Here is a 23,150-nt window from a genome sequence, read left to right on the forward strand (position 1 = left end):
TCACCACACCTACTCCTCACACCGAAGAACACGGATCAGCTACACCAACTGGCAAAAGAAATCCCTGACCAATGATCTCTGGGGTCCTTTCAGAGCAGACTGGGAAAAATACTTCGGTGGGTTCATCCATGGTGGGGCCTTAATGGCCGGGGGACAGGATGGGGTCCTCTGAGAGTGTTCTTCCGCAGGAGGAAAAGGGGTTCAGCCCACTGAGAGCAGACATGGATGGCTGAGCTCAGAAGTCTCTCCACGGCCTTGCGCACAAACAGGGAGAGCAGACAGGGCCTTCTTACAGAGGAAGCCTGGACTCATTTTTGCTTCCTTCTTCACCCAGAGCCAGTGCCCCTGTGGGGCCCCCCGACTCACCTCCATACACCTCCGAGGTGGAAGCCAGCAGCAGACGAGCACCGACTCGTTTGGCCAGTCCTACAGAAAGCAAAGATACAGTCAGAGAGGCTGTCAGCTTCGTGGAAACGAGGGGATGACACGGGCCTGCTCATTTTTGTAGCCAATTTATGCAATTTTTAGTAGGAATCGTATCTAATCATATGTGCACTGTGAACCGTCCCCTCGTATTGCACCTACGTTGGCACCAAAATAAAAACAAAAACAGTAAGAAAAACACAAATGAACCCTGAGTAGCACAGTATTTAGTCAGATAGCGTTAAGTGGAGGCAGGGCCAAAAATGAGTCTGTTAGTTTGGGAAGGTGTGGATTCAGGGTTACCAATGATAGGCAGAAGGCAAGGCCTTTTGCACCCTCACTTCTGCCCCCCTGCAAGTTGGTCTACCTGCCACTTCCTCCACAGGTCACCGGGCACCCAAGGGTGCCCGAGCCAGTCTCCTCACTCCCTGGCCCCTCTAGCCTGTCCTCCTGCCTCCTTCGAGGCTCAGCGTCAGTGGCTCCTTCTCCAAAGCAAGTCTCCACATTCCCGTGTCCAGCTTTGAACTGTGTCCTGTATGAGACCCCTGCAGGGAGACTAGGCTAGAACATCGTGCTCTGTGGTGGTCTTGTAAGTATGGAAAGTCCTCCAGACACAAACTCCCAATGTTAAGCAGTTCCTCAGAGGCTCACAGCCGCCCTGAGTCAAAGAGACCCACGGCCCTTTGCTTAACCCGGGGCCTCTCGAATGTACTCCCCCAGGGAGCCTGTGTGCACAGACGTCACCAGACCGAGGGGCCAGCTGCGCTGCACACGGAGCTCCCCCTGTAAAGCTGGGCATGCACGCGCCCCCTGCAGACACTGCGAGGGGTGGCCGGCGACCTAGAAAGGCCCCACCATGCAGGGCCCAGGGTGGCGGGTGTGGGAGCACCGGGTGAGGGAAGTAAGGAGCTGTGAAGACAGAAGACCAGCAACAGGAACAAGAGAACTGGGCTGCCAAGCAGTAAGGATCTGGAGATCATCTGTGCAAATGCCAGAATGCAGTGGAATAAAAAATGTTAGAGGAACGGAGAACAATATGCAATTTATAGACTTTATAATATATACCATGATGACAGGAATTTCAAAAGGAAGGGGCCCGAGCTGGGTTTTTGTTTTTTTTTTTTTTTTGGTAATAACTTCTTAGATAACTACAGATTCATATGCAGTCATACAAAGCAATACAGAAGACCCTTTACCACATACCCTTTACTGTGAACCGCCCCCACAACAGTAAAAACCTGCAGAACTAGCGTATGGTAGCACAAGCAGAGCAGTGACGCAGATACACTCAGGACAGAGACATCTCCATCAACACGAGGACCCCTTGGTGGGGGAGCCAGGGGAGCCCATGTGCGCTGCTGGAGTGCCCAGATGTTTATGCGGAGACCAAAGAAGTCTCACCCTGAAGAAGCTGAGTGCAGGCCCAGGGAAGTAGGGAGCTGCAGAAGCGGAAGGGGCCCACCAGGAAGGGGCCGAGTGGGGTTCACTACATCTTGTCTCCAGTGTGAAATCATTCATGACAGCGTCTCTCTCCAGTCAGGATATGAAGTTCTGCTTGGGTCTCTGCAGCCTAGCAACCGCCCCCCCGACCTCGGCTTTTGTCCCTGTTGTTCCTGAAAGGAGTTTACCCTTCCTTCCAGACTTCCGAGTCCAATCTCAGCCATGGCTCAAGGGTCTCTTCTGCCTGGAGCTCTAACAGCGTTCCCTGGAAAGTCCCTTCCTCCTCCATGCCACTGGTGCCTGGTCCCTATACCACCTCCTCCAGGAAACGCCAAGGCTAAGCTCCCTGGCAGAAGAGCCTGAGGATGATCCTCATCTGAAGACAGGACAGTGCCTCAGGCACAGGGATTGTTCCTTGAATACCAGCTTCTTAAACAGTCAGGGCTTCGTGGCCTCTCCCCCATGGCATCTAGCTCAGGTAAGGAGGAGGCAGTTGGGGGAGCCAGAGAGTGTGGGCAGGGGCAGCAGCCGGCGGAGGCAAGAATGGGCAGTAAGCAGCTTTCCCAACGTCTTAGCTCTGAGCAGAAGTGGGACTCTGTTTCCTCTGGTGGCCAGGGCAGGTCGCAACAAAGAGGAGAACAAATGCCCTTTCTAGACTCAGGGAATGAATCATTTTACTTCACGCAGAGCTTGACCCCCCAGAATGTTTAGTCTGAGAGATCAAAAAACCAATCTCCGGCTGCCCTTTCAATCCCTTGTCTCCAGGCTTAAAATTTAGTGCTGTATTTTCCAAAATCCATTTATAGAAGCTCTTTTAAATGTTCCCATAATTAAATCCATCTCCACTTGACATTTTAAAAAGTGGTTCCTTTTTTCTTCTTTGCAACTCATCAGACCCCTAGCTTTTGAGACCCGTGTCAAACTTCAGATGTCTCTGATTTAAGCATTAATAGGTAGGGGTCACCACAGCTATAAATCTGAGGCATGTTGTTTGTGAACGCGCACGGGCGGCCACCTTTACGGTGTTCATGCGGTCACCTTTCCCCTTCCAAGTGAACCCTGCAGTTCAGTCTAGACGCGAGGACTCAGCTTGGCCAGCCCCATCACGTCGGCTCGTCTTCTGCTCCTCCCAGGAGCGCTCCTGACACCCCGGTGTGTGCAGTCCACAGTGGCCCAACCCTGGGTCAGAGTCATCAGTGCCTCTTCTAGCCCAGAGGCCCCCATACCATGTCACAGGGGAAAGGGAAGAAGGATGTGTGGTCACAGTGACCGGTGGTCACTCCCAGGGGATTTAACTGAGGCCATGCTGGCCAGGTACTAGGACGACTGTGTCCCCTGGCTCATAAGGCACTCTGAAAGAGCATGGACAGGGGATGAGGAAGGGGTCTACAGACCAAGATCAAACTGACAGAATGTCAATGACCTATGCGTGGAATTGTCTAGAACATCCCTAGCAAGCGCTGCAAAATGAGGAAAGGACAACTTACCTAGCATGTTTAGTGTCCCGATGGTATTGGTCTTCAGGGTCTTGATGGGGTTATACATGTAGTTTGGAGGGGAAGCTGGAGAAGCCAGGTGGTATATCTGGTCAACTAAAGGAGACAAGACCGGAAGTCCGTGATTTCCAAGGAAAACACTAAAAACATTCTGACTCTGAAGAATCGGGCCATACAACAGAGGCATTTCTATATTTTTCACTTAAGTTGTCATTGTTACTCTTTCATTCTTCATAAAAACGAATCTGCTTTTGTAATTAGAAGAATTTTAAACAAAGACAGAAAGTCTGTCTGGGCCTATTCTCTTCTGATCAGAGGCGATCTGACTACAGAGTTGACTGTTTCTGAGATCTGACCCAGGCACAGCATGAAAATAGGAAGGAAGACCGATTTTCCAGACACTGAATGAAGCACGACTATCTAAAGCAAACAAGGTTTTTAATTTGTGAAGCCAATCTGACATAAATATGCTTTAGTTGCTTGGTTCTCACATATTTTGTGTCCATAAAACCGGACCCTGAGATGACAGTTGGAGGGTTGTTTTTGTTTGTTTTCACTGACATTATTTATCGAGGATCTGCTCAGTGGCTCATGAGCAAAGAGACACCCTGGAGACCAAGGCTGAGAACAAGACTTCAGGCACCAAACGCCTACCTCAGGAAGGACACAGGCAGAGATACAATGACAAACTGCCAGCTCTGGAGGATCCTGGTCTGATGAAGGTGCCTGGGCGAGGGGTCTGGCCTCTAGGTGGACCCAGCTGTGGGGAGAAATGAGCAAGGAGCTCATTCATGCTCAGGCTACTTGGGAATGAGGGTGCTGTGCACCAGGGATGGGAAAGGACAAGAATTTCTGCAGAGGCTCTGAAAGGTCTAAGTGACAAGTTTGGTATGGCAATTGCGTATGAGACTTTAAGTACCAGGGTAGAGTACGGACTTGCGCCAATAATGAGATTGCGGAGTTCCAAGCAGGAGACATTTCGAAGACACAGTTTTTGACAACCAACACCAAGCAGCAGATAATGCATCATAATTATTATCATGACGTTGAGGGTAAAGTACCATTATTCCTGTTCTACACAAGAGATTAAGAAGCTTGCAGGTACAGCAGCTGAATAATGACAATGCCTGGATTTGAACCCAGTTCAACAGGCATCCAAACCCAGAGCTTTTCGAGCATTATACGGTACTGCCATCAGTACAGCTAGATCAGGAGAGTGGTTTTTAAGGGTGTGGATGGCAAAAGGACTGGGTTCTCCACAACTCTCCTCCTGCACAGGAGTTCGCTGTGAGCCATCCCTAACCCTTGTTCTCCAGGGTCAGACAGCACTGGCCACAGAGGAGAGAGGCTCCTGGGAAGCAACGTCTCCCTCTGAAAAGGCAGGGATGAAGAAGCACATATCAGGGCGCCTGGGTGGCTCAGTGGGTTAAACCGCTGCCTTCGGCTCAGGTCATGATCTCAGGGTCCTGGGATCGAGTCCCGCATCGGGCTCTCTGCTCAGCAGGGAGCCTGCTTCCTCCTCTCTCTCTGCCTGCCTCTCTGCCTACTTGTGATCTCTCTCTCTGTCAAATAAATAAATAAAATCTTTAAAAAAAAAAAAAAAAGAAGCACATATCAGAAGGCCATCCCTGCAGACAAATGATTCTGTGCCATACACAACATTCCACTTCAGCTCTGGGTGAGCAAAAACATCATCACCATCACAGCAAGCCAAAAGACGGGGGATCCGAGAGAGACGCTGCTGCCAAAATGAACCCTCCTGTACACGGCCTCAGTCCCCATGCAAGAGGGCCCACAGGGATCTCCCTGGCCTCCTTCCCATCTTCCCAGTCAGGCACCACTGCTTTTAGGTAATGGCATGTTAGGGGTTGGGTTTCAGAAACAACAGGCAAAATAGGCCAATGGGGAAAAACAGTCCCCATGGTGAATTTTCCAACAGAACTTTCTCAGAACATCCCCTCCCTTCCAAAAATGCCCAACCTCCCCAACCACATCCACTCACCACATCTCCCCCACTGAAAATCTCCTATCATGCCCAGGATGGCATGGTAATCACCGCAGTACCTTCTGGGGTGGTGGAGTGGCTTCTGGACACACTCTCCCACCCAGGGGTGAGGGCTGGATGGCAGGTTCTTATCCTCAGATGAGGGATAGAAGTGGTCACTCAACACAGGAGCACAATATTCTGGTCTGTGAGCTTGGTCTGCACTTAATTCATCCTAATTATTTCAGTCTTTCAAGCCCAACACAACTGGGAGGCTCAGTACACACGAGCCACAAAGATGAGGACAAGGGGCAAGCCAGATGGTAGCAGATAGCATCTTTGGGAAGAGATTCTAGGTAGTGCAACAGGCTCATGGAACAAGCCAGTAATGGTTTTTCCTATACGGTGACCATTCCTCAAGGGAGGCAAGAACAATCTGTAAAAGACTGTAGGTCTCATCTTCTAGATATTTATGAGGTTTTTTTGGCTAAGACTATTCAGGCCAACTCCTGAAGTGATTGTTTTAAAAAGTCTTCTTCGGGACGCCTGGGTGGCTCAGTTGGTTAAGCAGCTGCCTTCGGCTCAGGTCATGGTCCCAGGGTCCTGGGATCGAGTCCCACATCGGGCTCCTTGCTCAGCAGGGAGCCTGCTTCCCCCTCTGCCTCTGCCTGCCATTCTGTCTGCCTGTGCTCGCTCTCTCTCCCTCTCTATCTCTGATAAATAAAAAAATAATAATAATAAAAATAAAAAAATAAAAAGTCTTCTTCTACCAAATCCTCAACAGTGATTTTTGCAGAAACAGAAAAAAAAAAAAGAAATCATCCTGAAATCTATATGGAATTTCAAGGGACCCTGACTAGTCAAAACAATTTTGAAAAAGAACAAAGTAGGAAGACTTACATTTCCTGATTTCAAAACAATACAAAGCTACAGTAATCAAAGCAGTGTTACTGGCAAAAAGACAGACACAAAGACCAATGGAAAAGGATATGGAGTCTAGAAATTGATCCTGTGTACATGGGTCAATGATCTTCTACAAGGATACCAAGCCACTCAGTGAAGAAAAGTAACAGTCTAACAAACAGTGCTGGGAAAACTGACTATATGCAAAAGAAAAAAAGTTACATCCTTATCTTACACTACATACAAAAATTAACTTAAAATAGACAAAAGACCTAAATGTAACACCCAAAACAATAAAACTCTAAGAAGGAAACAGGGAAAAAGCTGCACGGCATTGGATTTGGCAAAGTTTTCTTGGATGTGACACCGAAAGCAAAGACAACAAAAGTAAAAATAGAAAAATGGAACTATGTCAAGTTTAAAAACTTTTCTGACGGTATCAAAGGACATAATCAACAGTAAGAAGGCAAACTACACAATGGGAGAAAATATTTACAAGTCACATATATGAGAAGGTGTTAATATCCAGAATATATAAAGAGCTCCTACAAATCAACAACATAATCAAAGAACTCAAAAAATGGTACAGCACTCAAAGGAGTAATTTCTCCAAAGATGAAATACAAATAGCCAACAAGCACATGAAAAGAAGCTCAACATCACTAATCATCAGAGAAAGGCAAACCAAAACTATAACGAGGTATCACTTCACACCCACTGGGATGGCTACTATCAAGGAAAAAAAAAAAAGGAAGAAAGAAAAGAAAACCCCAAATAGCAGGTGCTGTTGAGGAAATGGAGAAAGTGGAACTTTGGTGCACTTTGGTGGTGACATAAAATGGTGCAGTCACTACGGAAAACAGTATGATGATTCCTCAAAATACTAAAAATAGAATTAACATAAGAGCAGGAATCCCACTTGTGGATATATAATCCCCAAGAACTGAAAGCAGGGTCTCTAAGAGATATTGGCATAGCCATGTTCATAGCAGCACTATCCACAATAGCCACCTGGTGGAAGCAACCCAGGTGTTCATGGACAGACAGATTAACAGATAAACAAAATACAATGTGTGCGTGTGTATACACATACACACACACACACACACACAGTGAAATGTTATTCAACCTTAAAATGAAAAAAATTCTGTCACATACTACAACAGGGATGTACTTTGATTACATGACACTAAGTGAAATAGGCCAGTTACAAAAAGACAAATCCTGTAGGATTCCACTTGTATGAGCTACCTAGAGTCATCAAACTCAGAGACAGATGATAGATCACTGGTCCCAGGGTCTGGGGGAGGAGCATTATTGTTCAATGGGTTTAGAGTTTCAGTTTTGTAGGTGAGAAAGTTCTGGATTTCGGTTCTAACATAGCACGTTTAACAGGACTGGCTAGTACAACTGAAAATGGTTAGGACAGCAAAACACAAAATAAAATACTCATGAGCAGTAAAAGCAGATGAAAAGGGGATTAGTGGAAAAAGGGTGTGACTTTTACTAAGGCTGAAGTCAAAATGAATGGTCTGGGTTTATGTATCTGTTCTCCTCCCTTTCTCTACCCCGGGAATCTAAGAGCTAACTTCAGGCTCCTGAGCCAGTCATTCAAGGTCCTTAGTCAGACCCTGTTATATAGCAGTTACACCACGAGGCTTCCGAAGGGGGGTTACCTGGACCCCTGGCATCCAGATGCAGACACTCCCGGTGGGGAGACTCCATATAGATTTGTGTGTATGTACACACACACACACACACACACTTTAAAGCCACATTTGAAAACTACTAATCTAAAAACAGAACCCATACTTTTGAAAGGCTAATCTTTCTTCAAGAAAACTAAGAAAACCTCAAACCTTTTGACATCGTTTATAGTCTTTAGCATGGAAATTCATTAAGAGTCTCTATCTTAATGAGAGGAAAATGCTGTGAATACTTTCTGACCGCCCTCCGCCCAAGTCATTCTGAATTGAACCACTGCTAAAAATAAAAAGCAAACAAAAACTTTATGGTGTGAGCTGTAAGTTAACAAGCCAGGTGTCACAGAAAGCCACCCTTCTTAGGCTGTGTTACCCTCTGTGCAGCTTACAGACAGGACTGGTAAGAGCATGGGTCTGTCCCTGCTCACCTGCTTCTGAGTTCAAGGACAACAGGTGTATGCAGCAGCCCACCAACTCCACGCACACATGTCGCACCTTCTCTCTGGAAAACCCCTCATTGCACCTAGTGCTGCTCCGAAGCAGGAGGGGGCCAGACCCACCACGGACTAAACCTGGCCAGGCCTTCAGAGCTGAGCGCCACCCCGGAGAACACACGGCCAGTGTGCCTGGCCCCTGGAGCTGGCTCCCTTCTTCCCAAAGACCATTTAAATCAGGGTATGGGTTGTGATCTCACAGAACAAATCACTTAGCACTGTTTTTACTCTGGAGGTGATAAGACCTGCAGCGAAGAAAGTCAGTGCCTCAGAGACTAGAGAAAAAGGGGACCAAAGAGCTCGTCCCTCACAAGTCCAAAACTAAGCAAAAGGCACGAACATTTCAAACCTCCTCACTGTCTCCTTTGCCTATACCGGAGTCCACACTTTCTCCCTCAAGGCTCAATTCAGAAGTCGGCCTGTGGGGGGAGCCCTCTTGTATGCCCTGATCTGGGATAATCACCCTCCCCATTCGCCGCCCCACTGCTGGCTAATTCCCACATTCTGCCTTGTCCCGCTAGAGCTGCCGGCATGCCCTCCTCACCAGATGATAGTCACTGAGAACAAGTGATCCTTCTTCCTTAGGCTCTCCCCATAGCTTTGCTCTCTGCAGGAGGGTGCCCCCACCTTGTCACCCATGCACACACATAAATGCAGACTCCTGGGCAGATCTCATGCATCAGAAGGGCTAGACAGGGTTGGGGATCTGTGATGGAAATCCAATACCCCGCTGCGGCCACGGCCGGTTTTGGAACTGTGCTCACTAAAAGTGAACTGGATGAAGAGGCGACCCAGAGACTGGGGCTTGTTCATCCAAAAGGCTACTGCATCTGGTTTGTTGTTGTTTTCACATCTGTGGTTCAGCCTGACTGCAGCTTCCTTGTCATCCCATCCGGAAAGGCTAAGGTGTGCCGTAAAAACTATGTCACACGGTCTAAGTAGCAACACTGATGCACTGTGTTTAAGAAGAACCTGAAGTCTGGGACACCTAGGTGGCTCAGTCAGTTAAGTGTCCACCTTCGGCTCCGGTCATGATCCGGGGTCCTGGGATCGAGTGCGTGATCATCAGGGAGCCTGCTTCTCCCTCTGCCTGCTGCTCTCCCTGTTGTGCCCCCTCTCTCTCTCTCGCTCTGACAAAATCTTAAAAAAAAAAAAAAAGAAAGAATCTGAAGTCTTATGAAAATTAGTATTTCGAACAGCTCCTCTTTCCCACAAGAATGTGTTCTTCCAGGAGAATTAATGACTCTAACTCCAGCTTCTGTCCTAAAAAGGACCAAACAACAGAGGCTGTTGAGTAATTATTTGGGTTAGTAATTGTGAAGAGGAGAGTGGGGGGGGGGAGTAGAGGGATTTAGGAGGAGTGTAAATAATCAGAATGAGAAGTGCTACAAAAATACTGAACGATATTAATAATAATACAGCAGCAAAGCTAACCCTCACAGTGGAGGGGGAATAAAGCCCTCAAAAGATGTCAATTTCATCATAAGAAACATACACCAAAAATGAGCATGACATCCAAAAATCTAAATTGAAGGGAGGGAGAGGAAGAAAACAGAAGGCAGAGCTGTTCATTTGCTGGAGCTGTGTCCACCAGGTGACCCTCCTATGACCCCGAAACATTTACAAGGCCCATATGCCGTAATCATCGCCAGAAAAACAGGACCTAAGCAATGAGCCCTAAAAGAGCTCAAATTAATGATCAAGGAAGGGAAACAGTAAAGCAAATTAGTGTTTTCCTTTTTCACAGAATTTCCTTAAGTAGGTCCAAAACAGCCTTCCTGCCAGAACACAGGACATTTTTTTTTATGCTGGGAAGAGGATGGGCAAGGGGTGGGGTACAACTGAGGGGTGCTCAGCCCCACCGTGAATCTTGAAAACACTGACCCTGCAGCTACACTAACCACACACCAAATTCCCACAGGTGTTCAGGATGAATTTCACTGTGCCTGGAAAACATACCAATGATACTTAAATACAGAAGGACAAAGGTATCAAAATTGAACAACTCGAGATCACTCAAAATCCTTGTTCAGACTCCATCAAAAAAATCAAGTGTAGGGGTGCCTAGATGGGTCAGAGGGTTAAACGTCTGCCTTTGGCTTGGGTCATGATCTCGGGGTCCTGGGATCGAGGGCAGTCTGCTTCTCCCTTTGCCTGCCGCTCCCCCTGCTCATGCTCCACCCCACCCCATAAAGGACATCTTAAAAAATATATAAATAAAAAATTTTAAGAAATCAAGTGCAATCTCTATCAAAGGGGAAATCCACATAAAAGCCAACTGAATCTTCACATCTCCCTGTGATTTTTCTTTCTTTCTTCTTTTTAAATATAAGTTCCTAGATAGCCTGGTCCCATTGCTTCCCTGTGCCAGAGCCACACCTTGCTAAACTGATAAGATACCCATCAAGAGTGCACCCTGAAGCTTTGAAAATACATAAAATAAAAGGTTGGCTCTTGCTGTGAATATGTGTGATTATTTAGCATACAGTAAAATCCTAGCCTAATGATATTCCTATTTATACACGTTCTTTCCCCACAGTCCAGACCAGAGCCCTGGAATAAACACTGGACAAGATGTCCCTCTGTGCCACATGGAATGTGTGGCCCGAGCCCTTGTCCCCCAACACTGGTATTTATGATGCAAAACAGTATCTAAGAAGATAGAGGACTTCTCAGTGTAAAGACCCAATTTCTCTTAGTATGAAGAACTAAAAGAGTGGGATTTTTGCCTTGATTTCATATCAAATAATATTGACTTAATGCAAAGGGAAGACTACATGCCAGAGGTCTGGCTCAGCCCCAGGATCAAAAGTTCTGGTCAGCACAGCTGCCGGTCAATTTCCTGCAGCTGGCAGCCACCCTCATCTGCCTCGAATCCCCTCAAGTGCTCAGGGGTCACCATAACACCGTGGTGAGAAAGTACCTATGGGCCAGAGCCTCACTGCAGGGGTTCCCCACGGCTCCAAGTTCAATGGGGAGGTGGGTGAAAACATCAGATCTGTAGCCTCTGCATTTTATGTTTACATTTGCAAAAACAAACAAACAAAAAACTGAACAGGAGGAAAAGAATTCTAAATTATAATCCAACAAAAATCTCTGAATCAGAATAGCACTCCTCAAATACCTACATCAACACAGACCCAATGCTCTTGGCAAACACAGTTACTAGCCACCATTCACGGTCAACTCCGGGGCATCTGGGTGTGATAGTCCAGCCTCTCCTGTCTTCCCTGACTTGGTGCCTACCCCTCCTGGCCTTGCACAGGATCCCCGTGCCTGAGAAAGGTGGGTTACAGGACTCCATGCATGAGTTCCCTCACCTGTGATGCGAAGATAGTAACTGCCTACCTTACGGACGCTGAAAGAATTCAAACTCTTAATTATACGCAGTGATTAGAACTGTGCCTGGAACACAGTGAGTATTCATGAAGAGTTTACGACTGTCATTTTCTGCTTTCATTGCCCTGGACACCTCCTACTCACGGGTACTGCATGTTCCAGGAATGGACTCCCCATGATGTGAGGGGTGTCTCTGTCTTTTTCTGTCCTCTATAGAAATGCTGGTTTCAAGATTCCTGCTAAGGCTGATGGTGGACAAGTAAATTGGGACAGCTCTTGGGAGGGGCCCAGGCTGTCTACACCAGGAGCCTGGACATGAGTCAAAGGCAACAACAAAAATGATTTTGATGTGTATATGGGGCAGCTTTCTCAAGGAGGGGTCATTATGGCCCATACGTGCAAACTCCCCAGTATAAAACTATACTATATTCATAGGGTCAAGTGCTAATAAAATAACCTCCTGAACATATAGCTTAGCCTAGCCTGTGTTACATGTGCTCAGAACATATATTACATGTGTTACATGTGCTTAGAACAAGGCTAATGCATTCCATTAGCCTCCAGTTGTGTAAAAATTCTCTAATACAAAGCTTACTTTATGATAAGGTGCTGAATATCCCATGTACTCTTTGAGTACTGTACTGAAACTGAAAGCAGAAGGGTGGTCTGGGTATGGAATGGTTGTAAATGTAGAGGGTGCTAACCCCTGTGATCGCTGGCTGATCGGGAGCTGCGGCCCCTGCCACTGCCCAGCATCAAAAGAGGACAGGACTGCATGTCCCTAGCCCAGAATAAGATCCAGATTAAAAATCTGAAGTATGGGACCCCAGGTAGCTCAGTAGGCTGGGTGTCTGCCTTCCACTCAGGTCATGATCTCCAGGTCCTGGGAGGGAGTCGAATATCAGCTCCCTGCTCACTGGGGAGTCTGCTTCTCCCTTGTCCTATGCTCCTTCCCCCTCCCCCTCTCATGCAAACACGCGTGCTCTCTCTCTCTCACGTCCCTCTCAAAAAAATAAAATCTGTAAAAAAAAAAAAATTCAAAGTATGGTTTCCACTGAATGTGTACTATTATCACACCACTATAATGTCAGAAGATGGTTTGAGTTGACCATTGTAAGTCAAGGATTGGCTAGACCTCCATCCTCCCCCAGCAGGGTCAGTTCTGTTCTGAAAAAGCTTCCAGGGTCAGTGCTCAGTGTCCTGCATCCCTAATCCTTGCCTCCAGGAACACACGGCTCTTTCTCTAGACACGCTTCCTTCTCAGGGAGCTGGCCTGCCGCCGACATCCGCTGTTCAGCCCTCCAGGCTGGAACGAGGGGCTGCCCCAAGGCTGAGCCTCCTTTCCACCATCTCCGTGACCTGGCATCTCCCCCACAAAACCCGAACACACCCCGCTATCCCCAACCCTGGCTGGTCTGAAACTTCCCCGCACCCTTAATAGATGGGGAGGAAGGATTAACTTGGCTCCTTCCAGAGATTCACCATCTGAATTCAATGTCTCATCTGGTAAAGTCCAGAGTTCTTTTAAAGCAATATAAAACCAGATTCTGTTATTTCAGTATTATAATTCCCTCCAAAGCAATGACAGTCCTTCCCCACAGTGCAGCAGGGGGACACAGAAGCCTCTAACAGAACCCCAATGCCACCAGCACCGCTGGTCTTCATCAGTCTTATAATTCGTGACCACGTGGCCATCTCTGAATTCCCCGGTACCCCACTCTCAGCTCTGACCCCGGGTGTGTGCCAATCACTTTCTCCCTTCCCAATGCCATCACCACGTCCCGAGGGCAGACAACAGTTCATTTCCCACAGCAGTTACATCGCCAATGCCTCTGCTTCTGAAACTTAATGGTTACACTTGGAAAATAACAAGAGGAGGAACTCTGTGTGGAAGGAAAATGAATGAAGCTCTGCTACGGACATGCCAAATTAAGGGACACCACTGTTACCCCGTTACAACCCAGACAACTTGCCAGCCCCGGAAAAACAAAGAAACCAAACCAAGTCCCATAAAATGCTTCTGAGAGCTGAAGAATGTTCCTGCTATGGTGTCAATACCACATCAAGTGGGGGTTCCTTCACTAGGAAGAAGGGACTCAAAAGGAGAGATATGTACCAAACATGCAGTGTACGCACTTGTGATACGCTGTCCCTCACAGAAGAGAGTGAGTCTATCGCATCAGCAGGACATCTCGTTTGCCGCGGCTGAGAGCCTGGTGTGCACACTACACCAAATGGTAATGCCCCTTAGGATGAGCACAGGCAGTGACACTTGATCAGAGGAAAAACTGTTGGGGAGGTGAGCTACGGCAGGTGCTGCCAGCACAAGGAGAGGACAGGTCAATTCAAGGGTGCCCTAAGTCATGTCATCCTTTGTGTGACAACACCAAGGGGAGGGGGGAAACCAAACGGAGTTCATCCGGTTAAATTCACGCTGTGCCTGGCTTTGGTGAGGAGAGGAGGACCACGACCTGAGATGCACAGCTGTACCCACGAGTGGGATCCAGTGATGGGTGCTCTTCTCCCCGTCCGGGGCTGAGTCAGGTGGGCACTGTGGGGGAAGAAGAGCGACGAGACGGGAAGGGGTAGAGAGTCTGTCCCGGGCATGTGTAAGAATCTTCTGCTAAGGTCGGACAAAGTGGAAAACAGGCTTTAGACTCCATAGTCTATGTCTACTGCTCCCCCACACGGGGGCCACTCCCCCCACCAGCAAAGGGCAGAAGTGTGAACCCTTTCTTGTGTGAGCCCATTCGCTGGGTTCACGTGTGTCTCCACACGGAGTCTACTGCCAGAAGCGGGAGAAACGGTCTCCAGTAGTGCTGGTGTCAAAGCTCGGCGGCAAAGCAGATAACTTATTTACCAGTTTTGGTTTCTCGGGATTACTGAAATTATGTGATCAAGAGTTTTGTTTCACAAACATTTACTGCCATGTGCAAAGAAAGGGGAAAGAGGAATAATAATAGCATCTATCATTTGGGGAGTACTTAGGAGGGCCCAGCCCCTGTGTTAAGTCCTTGACAAGGGCTCGGGCTGCACATTCCACGTGGCACAGAGGGACATCTTGTCCAGTGTTTATGCCAGGGCGCTGGTCTGGACTGTGGGGAAAGAACGTGTATAAATAGGAGTATCTCTAGGCTAGGATTTTACTGTATGCTAATTCATCTACTGATGCCCTCACAAACTTAGAGTCTTAAAAAAAAAAAAAAAAAGTGCCCATTTATAATCTAGCAGGTCTGCAGATCTGCCAAGCGCGGTGTGGCCCAGCTGGTTCTCTCTGCCCTCATAGGCTGAAATCAGGTTATCAGCAGGGCTGCATTCCTGCCATTGGTGGGTGAGTCAAGCTGCTGGCAAAATTGAGGTCCATGAGGCTGCAGCACGGAGGTCCCCATCTCCCTGCTGCTGGCTGTGGGCTGGGAGCTTCCAGAGGCCGCCTACAGGCTCTGGCTCAAGGCCACCTTCAGAGCCAGCGGCCATGGGTCAAGTCCTCCTCACATTCTGAATCCCCCTGTCCTCCCTAGCGCCTGTGGCCTTGAAGGCATCCCTGCTACCAGATCTCTCCCAGTAGCTCCTCCACCTGCTGCCACTGCCACTTTTCAATACTCGTGATTATGTGGGCCCACCCACATAATCCCAGGTAATCTCGGTGTCCTACGGCTGCTGGCTGATTCATGACCTTAATTCCACTAGCGAGGGCTTTCACTGCAGCATGGAGACTCCCACACTCTGCAGTTCTGCCTGTTAGTGCCCTATCATGTGTGTTACCTCAATTTACCCTCACAGCAAACCCACAATCAATGATCAAGTCTGGGGGAATGTGAATCAATATATCTACTACCAAGATCATCTGGGTCACCTCACAAACGACAGCCTAACCCTGAAATAAATCCCTGATAGATTAAATAATCACATGTTTTTAAAAAAAAAATCACATAAACAAAAACACCATGGCTCAATATTTCTCTATTCTTGAGACACTGAGAGCATAAAAGAAATTGAACAAATGGGGAAAATATACAGGTGAGACTATAATAATAAAATTTCAATAGAATTAGAAGGCTAAAGCCTTTAACATTTGTTAAATATATACCAAGTGATTAATATCCCTCTTACTAAGAACTCCCACGAAAAGCAAATTTTTTTAAAAAGGTAAAAGAACTAGATTTCTTTTGCAAATTTTAACATGTTAGGGAAAAAAATCTAACTTTTTTAGTCAAAGAACCATGTGTTTTCTATCAAATTAGCAAACTATTTTGTTAGTTTTTGAAGATAATGCTCAGTGCTACTCCTGTGTTTGTGAAACAGACAACACGGAACAATGAGGACATGGCATTTGGCAAAATTCACATTCAAAGTCTTTTATTAAGGAAATAAAATTCAGAGGAAGACAAGTTATAATAAAACACTGGAGAACATTTAAGGATAGGAGTAAATAGAGCACAGCATACCCATACGATAAACACTGCTCAGCAACTCTAAGGTGTCAGTCTGAATCTATGGGTAAAAAAAGTTTTCCGCATTGATGTAGGTGGTGGGAATATGGAACCTCCAAGTACAACCTCCTTGTACTGACATGGGAAAATGTCCATGACCGGGCCACGCAGAGGAGCAGAACACCACACCATCCATGCAGGAGGGGGAGGGCCAGGTGATGATTCTGGAGCCTGAAACCTGAGGCTGAGTTCTGGCCTGACCGCTTAAGAGCCCTACGGCTTTGGGAAGACCACAACCCAATACCAGTTTTCTGTAAATACGCAAGGGAGGATGATACCATTTACCTCTTGGGACTCCGGTCAGATTTCAGTGAGAATGAACGAGAAGGCTGGTGGCCCCAAGAGGCCTGCTGAGCAAGCACCTGGTAGAGGTCCTCATCAGCACACCTCAGACAACTCCCCCCCCCAGCCTCCTCAGGCTGTTGTAGCTGAGGGCCACACACTAGGTGAACTACAACACCAGAAACTTCTTTTCTCACAGTTCTAGAAAACAAGGTGTTGGCAAGGCCACGCTTCCCTCAAAGGCTCTAGGGGAGAATCCCTCCTTGCCTTGTAGGCAGTCCTTGAACCTGGGACTGCGTGGCCTCAATCTCGGCCCTGGTGTTCGTGAGACCTGCACCTCTCCCCAGGCATCTGTGGCTTCTCCATTCTGTCCCTTATAGAGACACTTGCAATTGGAAATATGGCTCACCTGGGGCATCCAGGCGGATCTTGTCTTAAGATCCTTAATTTCGTCACATCCACAAAGACGTTTTCCCCCACATAAGCTCACATTTGCAGATTCCGGGGATTAAGACACAGAAATATCTTTTTGGGGACCACCGTCCAACCCACTACAGCCCCCAATCCCTGACTCCTTGAGAGTTGCAAAGTTATTAAGGCTTTAAACTCCTGATGTGGAATTTCACTGGTAAGTAGCATTCCACGCCAGCCAGCACCCTGTAGGAAGCTCAAAGTAAGTATTTTCACACAAGTGGGGCAGGCACTGGATGTGTTATGCAGTGAGGAGGGTGGTGCACTGCACAAGCCCTTCTGGAATAGCCCATGATGCCCAGAGCCAGGAGTGCTGGGGACAGTACAGTCAAACGCCCACACTGCCGTCACTGCTCTTTATCACGGAAACTACGATAGTGCCTTGTACCCAGTAAGACCATTTCAGAAATGAGCCACAGTTCACACTCACTGTGGTCAGGGCAAAAGTTTCCAACTGGGGACCGGCAGCTCTGGGGAGCCCACGTACCCGGCTCACCGCGCAGTCAGTAGCTGCTTTCTCTCACCTTCAATGTAGAGCGGCTCCACCACGTCGTGGTTAATGAGCTCGAAGTTCTCATGGCCGATCCAGTGTTCCACGTTCCTCTTCCTGCCTGTGAAGAAGTTGTCCACCACAGTCACCTCGTGGCCGTCCATCATGAGCTTGTCGGTGAGGTGGGAGCCCACGAAGCCCGCTCCTCCGGTTATCTGCACATGCCCCACGTCCCCGGAGAAAGCACAGGAGGACAGCGTGACTTTGGAGCAGCCACAATTTAAAACACGGGAGGAGAGCAAGGAAGGAAGACACCAACAGTTTTCAGACAGCATCTCTGCTCTTCCTCCCGAACAAGTCGTCATACTACCACCAACTTCTAAGCAACCTAAACACTGAAGCTACCACCCAGTCAACAGTGCAGAAAAATAGTTTCCAGTTTCCAAATGTCTCCTCTGACAGAGAATTTTACATCAAAAAGTTCGTATTTTCAACGGAGAGACACTGAACATCACTTGTCTAATTCTAGCACCACCCCTGCAAAGCTGCAGAATGACTTTCTTTTTAAAAAGTGACTAGCAACATGCAGAGATTCGGTGAAGTACCAAATCATACAGGTGGTTTTTAAAAAACTGGACACAAAAACGTCATAAAAAAATGATTATCCTTCCAACTGTTTGTGGGAACAAATGAATAAGAAATACTGTTTGCAAACCGGAGCTCTAAGTGATTTAGTTCTACCATTTGGTCACTGCCTGAGTGGAAGCCCGACCACGGCCTGGGATCCGCTGGCGGGACCCACGGGGACAGGATGCCGCTTCGGGGGGCAGGGGGCCGGCAATCTGTGCTTCCCAAACCTGAGCCACAACCAACATGAAGAGGCAATCACGACTGAAAGACACCGTTTAAACTAATAGAAAGGCTTTATTCAAATTACAGGGTATAATTGGAGGGGGACAGAAAAAGCAGACTGCATTTTAGGGAGGAAGCAGTGAGAAGAACGAACCCAGAAAGCGGAGCAGCCATGGGAAACCACCTCTCTGTCTTGTTCTGTTCTCTGTGCCACCTCTGTGGCACTCTGTCCCTCTGTGCCACCTTCTCTGCCATCAAAACTTGCGTTCACCTCACCCTCCTGTTCCAAACTGAAAGAATTAATGCCAGGAAAAAAAAAAGCCAATTCTTCCAATGCTCTTACCGAAAAAGAAAAACCAAAAACCAAAAAACAAACAAAACACATAAAACCCTAGGTGTATGGTTTTAAAACATTTAGTTTGCCATGAAGCGCAGATAAAATCTGAGTAAGTCAAACGTTTACCATGGGTGAGAGCAAAACAGCCCGGGGCAAAGGAGGACCATCTGGGGGACAGGGAGGGGTCATGCCAGCCATGAAAAAACCCATCCACACCAATCGGACATTTGCATATGCTCTGACAACAATACAAACACAGCTGGGCCATGAACATGGTGGGTGTGGACTGCACGGCTCCACTCTTAGGCCGATTTGTGTGCTAAAACGCGCAGGACAGGACTGTGACTGCAGTTCCCCCTCCTCACCATGTTCTTTGTAACATTTTCCTTTCCCCAGTTTATTTTCATGTGAGAACAAACTGTGTAATGCACGTAACACACAGAACATGTGTGAACTGCCTATCCATGTTATGGTAAGCAGGCCAGTCAAGAGCCGGTGAAGACTCAAGGTACAGGCGGATTCTCGACAGCACATAGGAGTGGGGGACGGAGGGCCAGTGCCTCTCGCCCCCAAGTTGTTCAAGGGTCAGCTGTATCACGGTTGAGAATGCGGATGGCTGGAAGGTCCTGATGCTCCACAGAGTTCCGTCAGCTGTATTTATTGTTTGCGGAGAGCCCCATTTCCCAGATCCTCTGCTTCGCAAATAGGAAACGAGACACCCAGGGGATGAGAATTTCTGACCACGATCCCCAGATCATTAGGAGGACAAAATAAGCTCACAGACTTCCTAATCTCATATTCTCTCCACTACCTGTAGATTTGTCTGGTTCATGCTTTACCCTCAGCCTGCCTACATCTCACCTGTACACCTGAATGATGACCTGACGACAGAACTTTCAGGAGAAACACAGGAATTCCAAATCTAGCTCTATGACTGCTTAACTTGAGGGGTGAACATTCATTTTATTTGGCCTTCATTTCCTTGCATTTTCCCAAACCTTCCACCGTTCATAAATCAGAAAAATTACATCTCTTTTCAAAGAAATTTGACCTTCTTAAATGTAACTCTATATCTATATGCAAATATTTCTTAAACTGGGACGTTCTGTTGCATGCTAACTTTATCTCCACACCTTAAATAACCGAGCAACTACTCACAGCCAGCAGAAATGCAGTACACTAAATTATACACGATTGCTTCCAACATTTCGCTAGCTTTAGTGGTAACATAAACGTGCTGGAAGCACCTCAGCCTTGCTTGAAATGCATTTGAACTGTTTTTCTTGAGCAAGTGCTTTCCATCAAAAACACTTAAAGATTTATGGAACATAGCTGGGTGGTTATACAATGTCTCTCACTAATCAATTTCAGCCCAATAGGCAAGCAGTTCAAACAGAAACGAAATTGACAGAATCTCATCACTTACAAGCACCCCCTGGAAAAACGAATTGCCAAAACCAGGCAATACCCTTTGAATAACAAGGAGCTAACCCCCCAAAAAGATAGTAGGAAGAAAGGCCGGGGACACCTCTTCCAGAGGAACTGAATGAGCTCTAGGCAGCTTCGCATGGCTCTGCAGTTATGAGCTCATCTCAACTGCCTGTACTTCCCTCTCTTGTGGGAGCTCACAGGCCGAGAACCTGGTCCAGTTCAAGGGCAACAATCAAACTCAGGCTGCTCCGTAAAGTCAGCAAGAAGAATGCCTTTGTAACAAACCCCTTCTTTGTGCCAAGGCACCCACAACCACTGAAAAGGCTTTGGGTTTAACAACAGTCTGGTACCAGATGACTCTGAAATGTGACTTAACCTAGGAGATGGCCAGGGAGTGAAGGAGGCTCAGCCCATTTATTGTGCTGGCGTGAAAAGTGAAATAAATTTAGTAATACTCGGCATTGATGGGAAGATGATCAGACAGGGATATAATAATAACCCTTGCAAGGCTGTGCAGGGTTCATATGTTAATGGGGGACATCAAATATTCTGATCATTCTGACATGTGGCAGCAGAAAGACTGGAAAAATTAATTTTTCTCTGCTGCTGAAGACACAGGTGTATTTCTCAATTTACGCTTAAGTGCCTATACATTTTTGGTATTGTCCTAAGGGAACACAGCAAATGAAAAAACATTTATGCAGGAAAATCTACTGAAATTCATTAAGAATAGAATCAGTGACACTGGAGCCATGGCCCACTCCCACCTTCTACCCTTCACCCTCATAGTTCAGAGTGGGTGCTGTTAGCTGGGGCCAAAACAATGGTGCTCCTGGTCAAAAGATAATGGTATCTCACCAGATAGGGGCAGGCCACCCACACTTCTCATCCCCCACCCTCAATTAGTGAGGCCTGAGCCAAGTGATTAAGAGAGACCTTCCTCCTCCAGCTCCTGCTCCCATGGCAGAAGCTCTATTCCAGGCATGGCACACTGTGACTGAAGTAATGGGCTTGTGGTCACCTTTGCCCGGGCTCACTCACGGAGTGGATTCCATGCCCAGAAAGGCAAGGCAAGAAGACCAGGGGTACTGCTCCTGCCAGTCCTCTGCTAGTAAGCAGGAAAGTCACTCCCTCCTCTCCATAGTCTTGGCTCAGAGGTTTCCCCTTGGGGGATGAGGCAGTGAATAAAAACACAGGAGCTCCAAAGCTCTCCCCAGAGAAAGAGACTTAATTTGAAAGAGAAAGTAGAGAAGTTCAAGCCTAAAGGTTATCTCAAAAACCCTGGAGATTTAAGTGGTAAGCAACAGAAAGGAGCCTGGAAGTTCTAGGAGGACAAGCTTAGCCCCAGGCCAGCCAGTTTAGTAGTGAGAGCCAGGGAAACACAGGCCCAAGAGTCCTCTTGGGGTCAGGGCAAACCTCAAAGACTGGCCTAAAAATCTACCGCTGCAAAGGGGCCAGAATTTAACGGGATCAAACTGAGAAGCAATTTATGCAAAGCATTGGTTACAGCACAGCTTGCTCAACTAGCAATTACTGGGGCCTACTGGTTAGTGTGTGATACCACACAGGCAGACAGCTTAACAGAGCAATCAGGCTACCAGATGGTCAACAAGAGCCTGCTAGAACCACTGGATCCCAGGGTGACAGTGTCCATCACCAAGGCTGTGGCCTCTGGGCAGCGACCATCAGAGTCCCATACTCCAGGGGAACAGACATCACTGAAGGAGAACAGCCCAGTCACTAAACAAGTATATAAACAAGAAAAAATAAAACAAGGCTTGGTGAAAGGGGAGAAGAGTACCCAGGGATCTGGACCCAGGAAAACCACCAAGCGACAAAAACTGCCTATGCCAGGGCCCAGCTCTCACCTTCACCAGTCCTCCAGTCAGCCAGCATAAACAAGTTCGGGAGAATGGGAGGAAACCAGAAGTACACAGAGACTAAAGAGAAAAAAATACAAAACAGAAACAAATGGAAATTTGGGGGTTGGTAAGTATAGAAAAACTCATGACAGAGAGTCAACAACTGATTGGATGTGGCAGAAGGAAGAAAGCAAAGCTGAGGATAAATCGAGTGTGCAACCTGAAGAGCAGAGGGAAAAAAGAAAGGGAAGTGGATTGCCTCAGACCAGTACGAGACACCAACAAACACACCAAGACGCATGCAATGGGAGCACCAGAAAGGAAGAAAGGGAGGAACAGAAAAAACAAAGAAATAATGGCTGAAGAGTTCCCCAGACTCATGGGACATATGAATGTACACATTCGAGAAGCTGCACAAACTCCATGTAAGCAGGATAAATGCAAACACAGATGCATGGAGTCAGATCATCCTAAAAATGCTGAAAATCAGAGACAAAGAGGAAATTCTGTAAGCATCTGGACTGGGTTAAATACTGCCCTACAAGAGTTATATCCTTCTTAGAATCTCAGAACCTGACCTTATCTGGAAATAGGGTGGCCGCAGATGTAATCAGTTGAGATCCGGTCATGCCGGAGTAGGGTAACTGTGGATCCAGTATGAGACACAGGGGAGAACACCATGTGATGATGGCACAAAGACTGGATGGATGTGTCGCTACAAGACAAGGAATCCAGGAACCAGTGGCAACAACCAGAAGCTAAGAGAAAGGCGTGAAACAGACTTCCTTCTAGAAACTTCAGGGAGAGCACGGCCCTGCCAACACCCTGACATCAGAATTTTAGCTTCCAGTAGTGGGAGAATTTCAGTTTCTGTTGTTTTAAGCTATGAACTCATGATTGTGGCAGTGGCCCACGGAAAGTAGACAGGAGACAAGGAAAAGGACTCCTCACACACAAGAGACCCTCAGCATGACCAAAAGCCTACTGTCTATCTCAACTAGCGGAGGAAGCAGTGGGGTAACACATTCAAAGAAAAGAAAGAAAAGTGTCAGCCAAGAATTTTATATAGAACTCAAACTTCTAAAACTGAAAAACAAAAACAGATACACAAAAAATGAGAGTATGTATTGCCAATAGCCAGCATATAAGAAAA

The 23,150-nt window shown here is 47.2% G+C and overlaps 1 protein-coding gene across 3 annotated transcripts in view; it reads right to left on the minus strand.

Annotated features, from left to right (window-relative positions):
* The window catches only part of UXS1 (UDP-glucuronate decarboxylase 1), a 90,182-nt gene that overhangs the window by 29,599 nt on the left and 37,433 nt on the right, over positions 1-23,150 (minus strand). For all 3 annotated transcript variants that reach the window (XM_044263782.1, XM_044263781.1, XM_044263780.1), the window contains 3 exons: positions 17,550-17,730; positions 3,351-3,455; positions 367-426 (listed from right to left, as the gene is read on the minus strand). In XM_044263782.1, the coding sequence (XP_044119717.1) occupies positions 367-426; positions 3,351-3,455; positions 17,550-17,730 (346 nt within the window). The remainder of the gene's footprint in view (positions 1-366; positions 427-3,350; positions 3,456-17,549; positions 17,731-23,150) is intronic.

This window comes from Neovison vison, chromosome 8, assembly GCF_020171115.1.
Source record: "Neovison vison isolate M4711 chromosome 8, ASM_NN_V1, whole genome shotgun sequence".
Classification (NCBI taxonomy): domain Eukaryota; kingdom Metazoa; phylum Chordata; class Mammalia; order Carnivora; family Mustelidae; genus Neogale; species Neogale vison.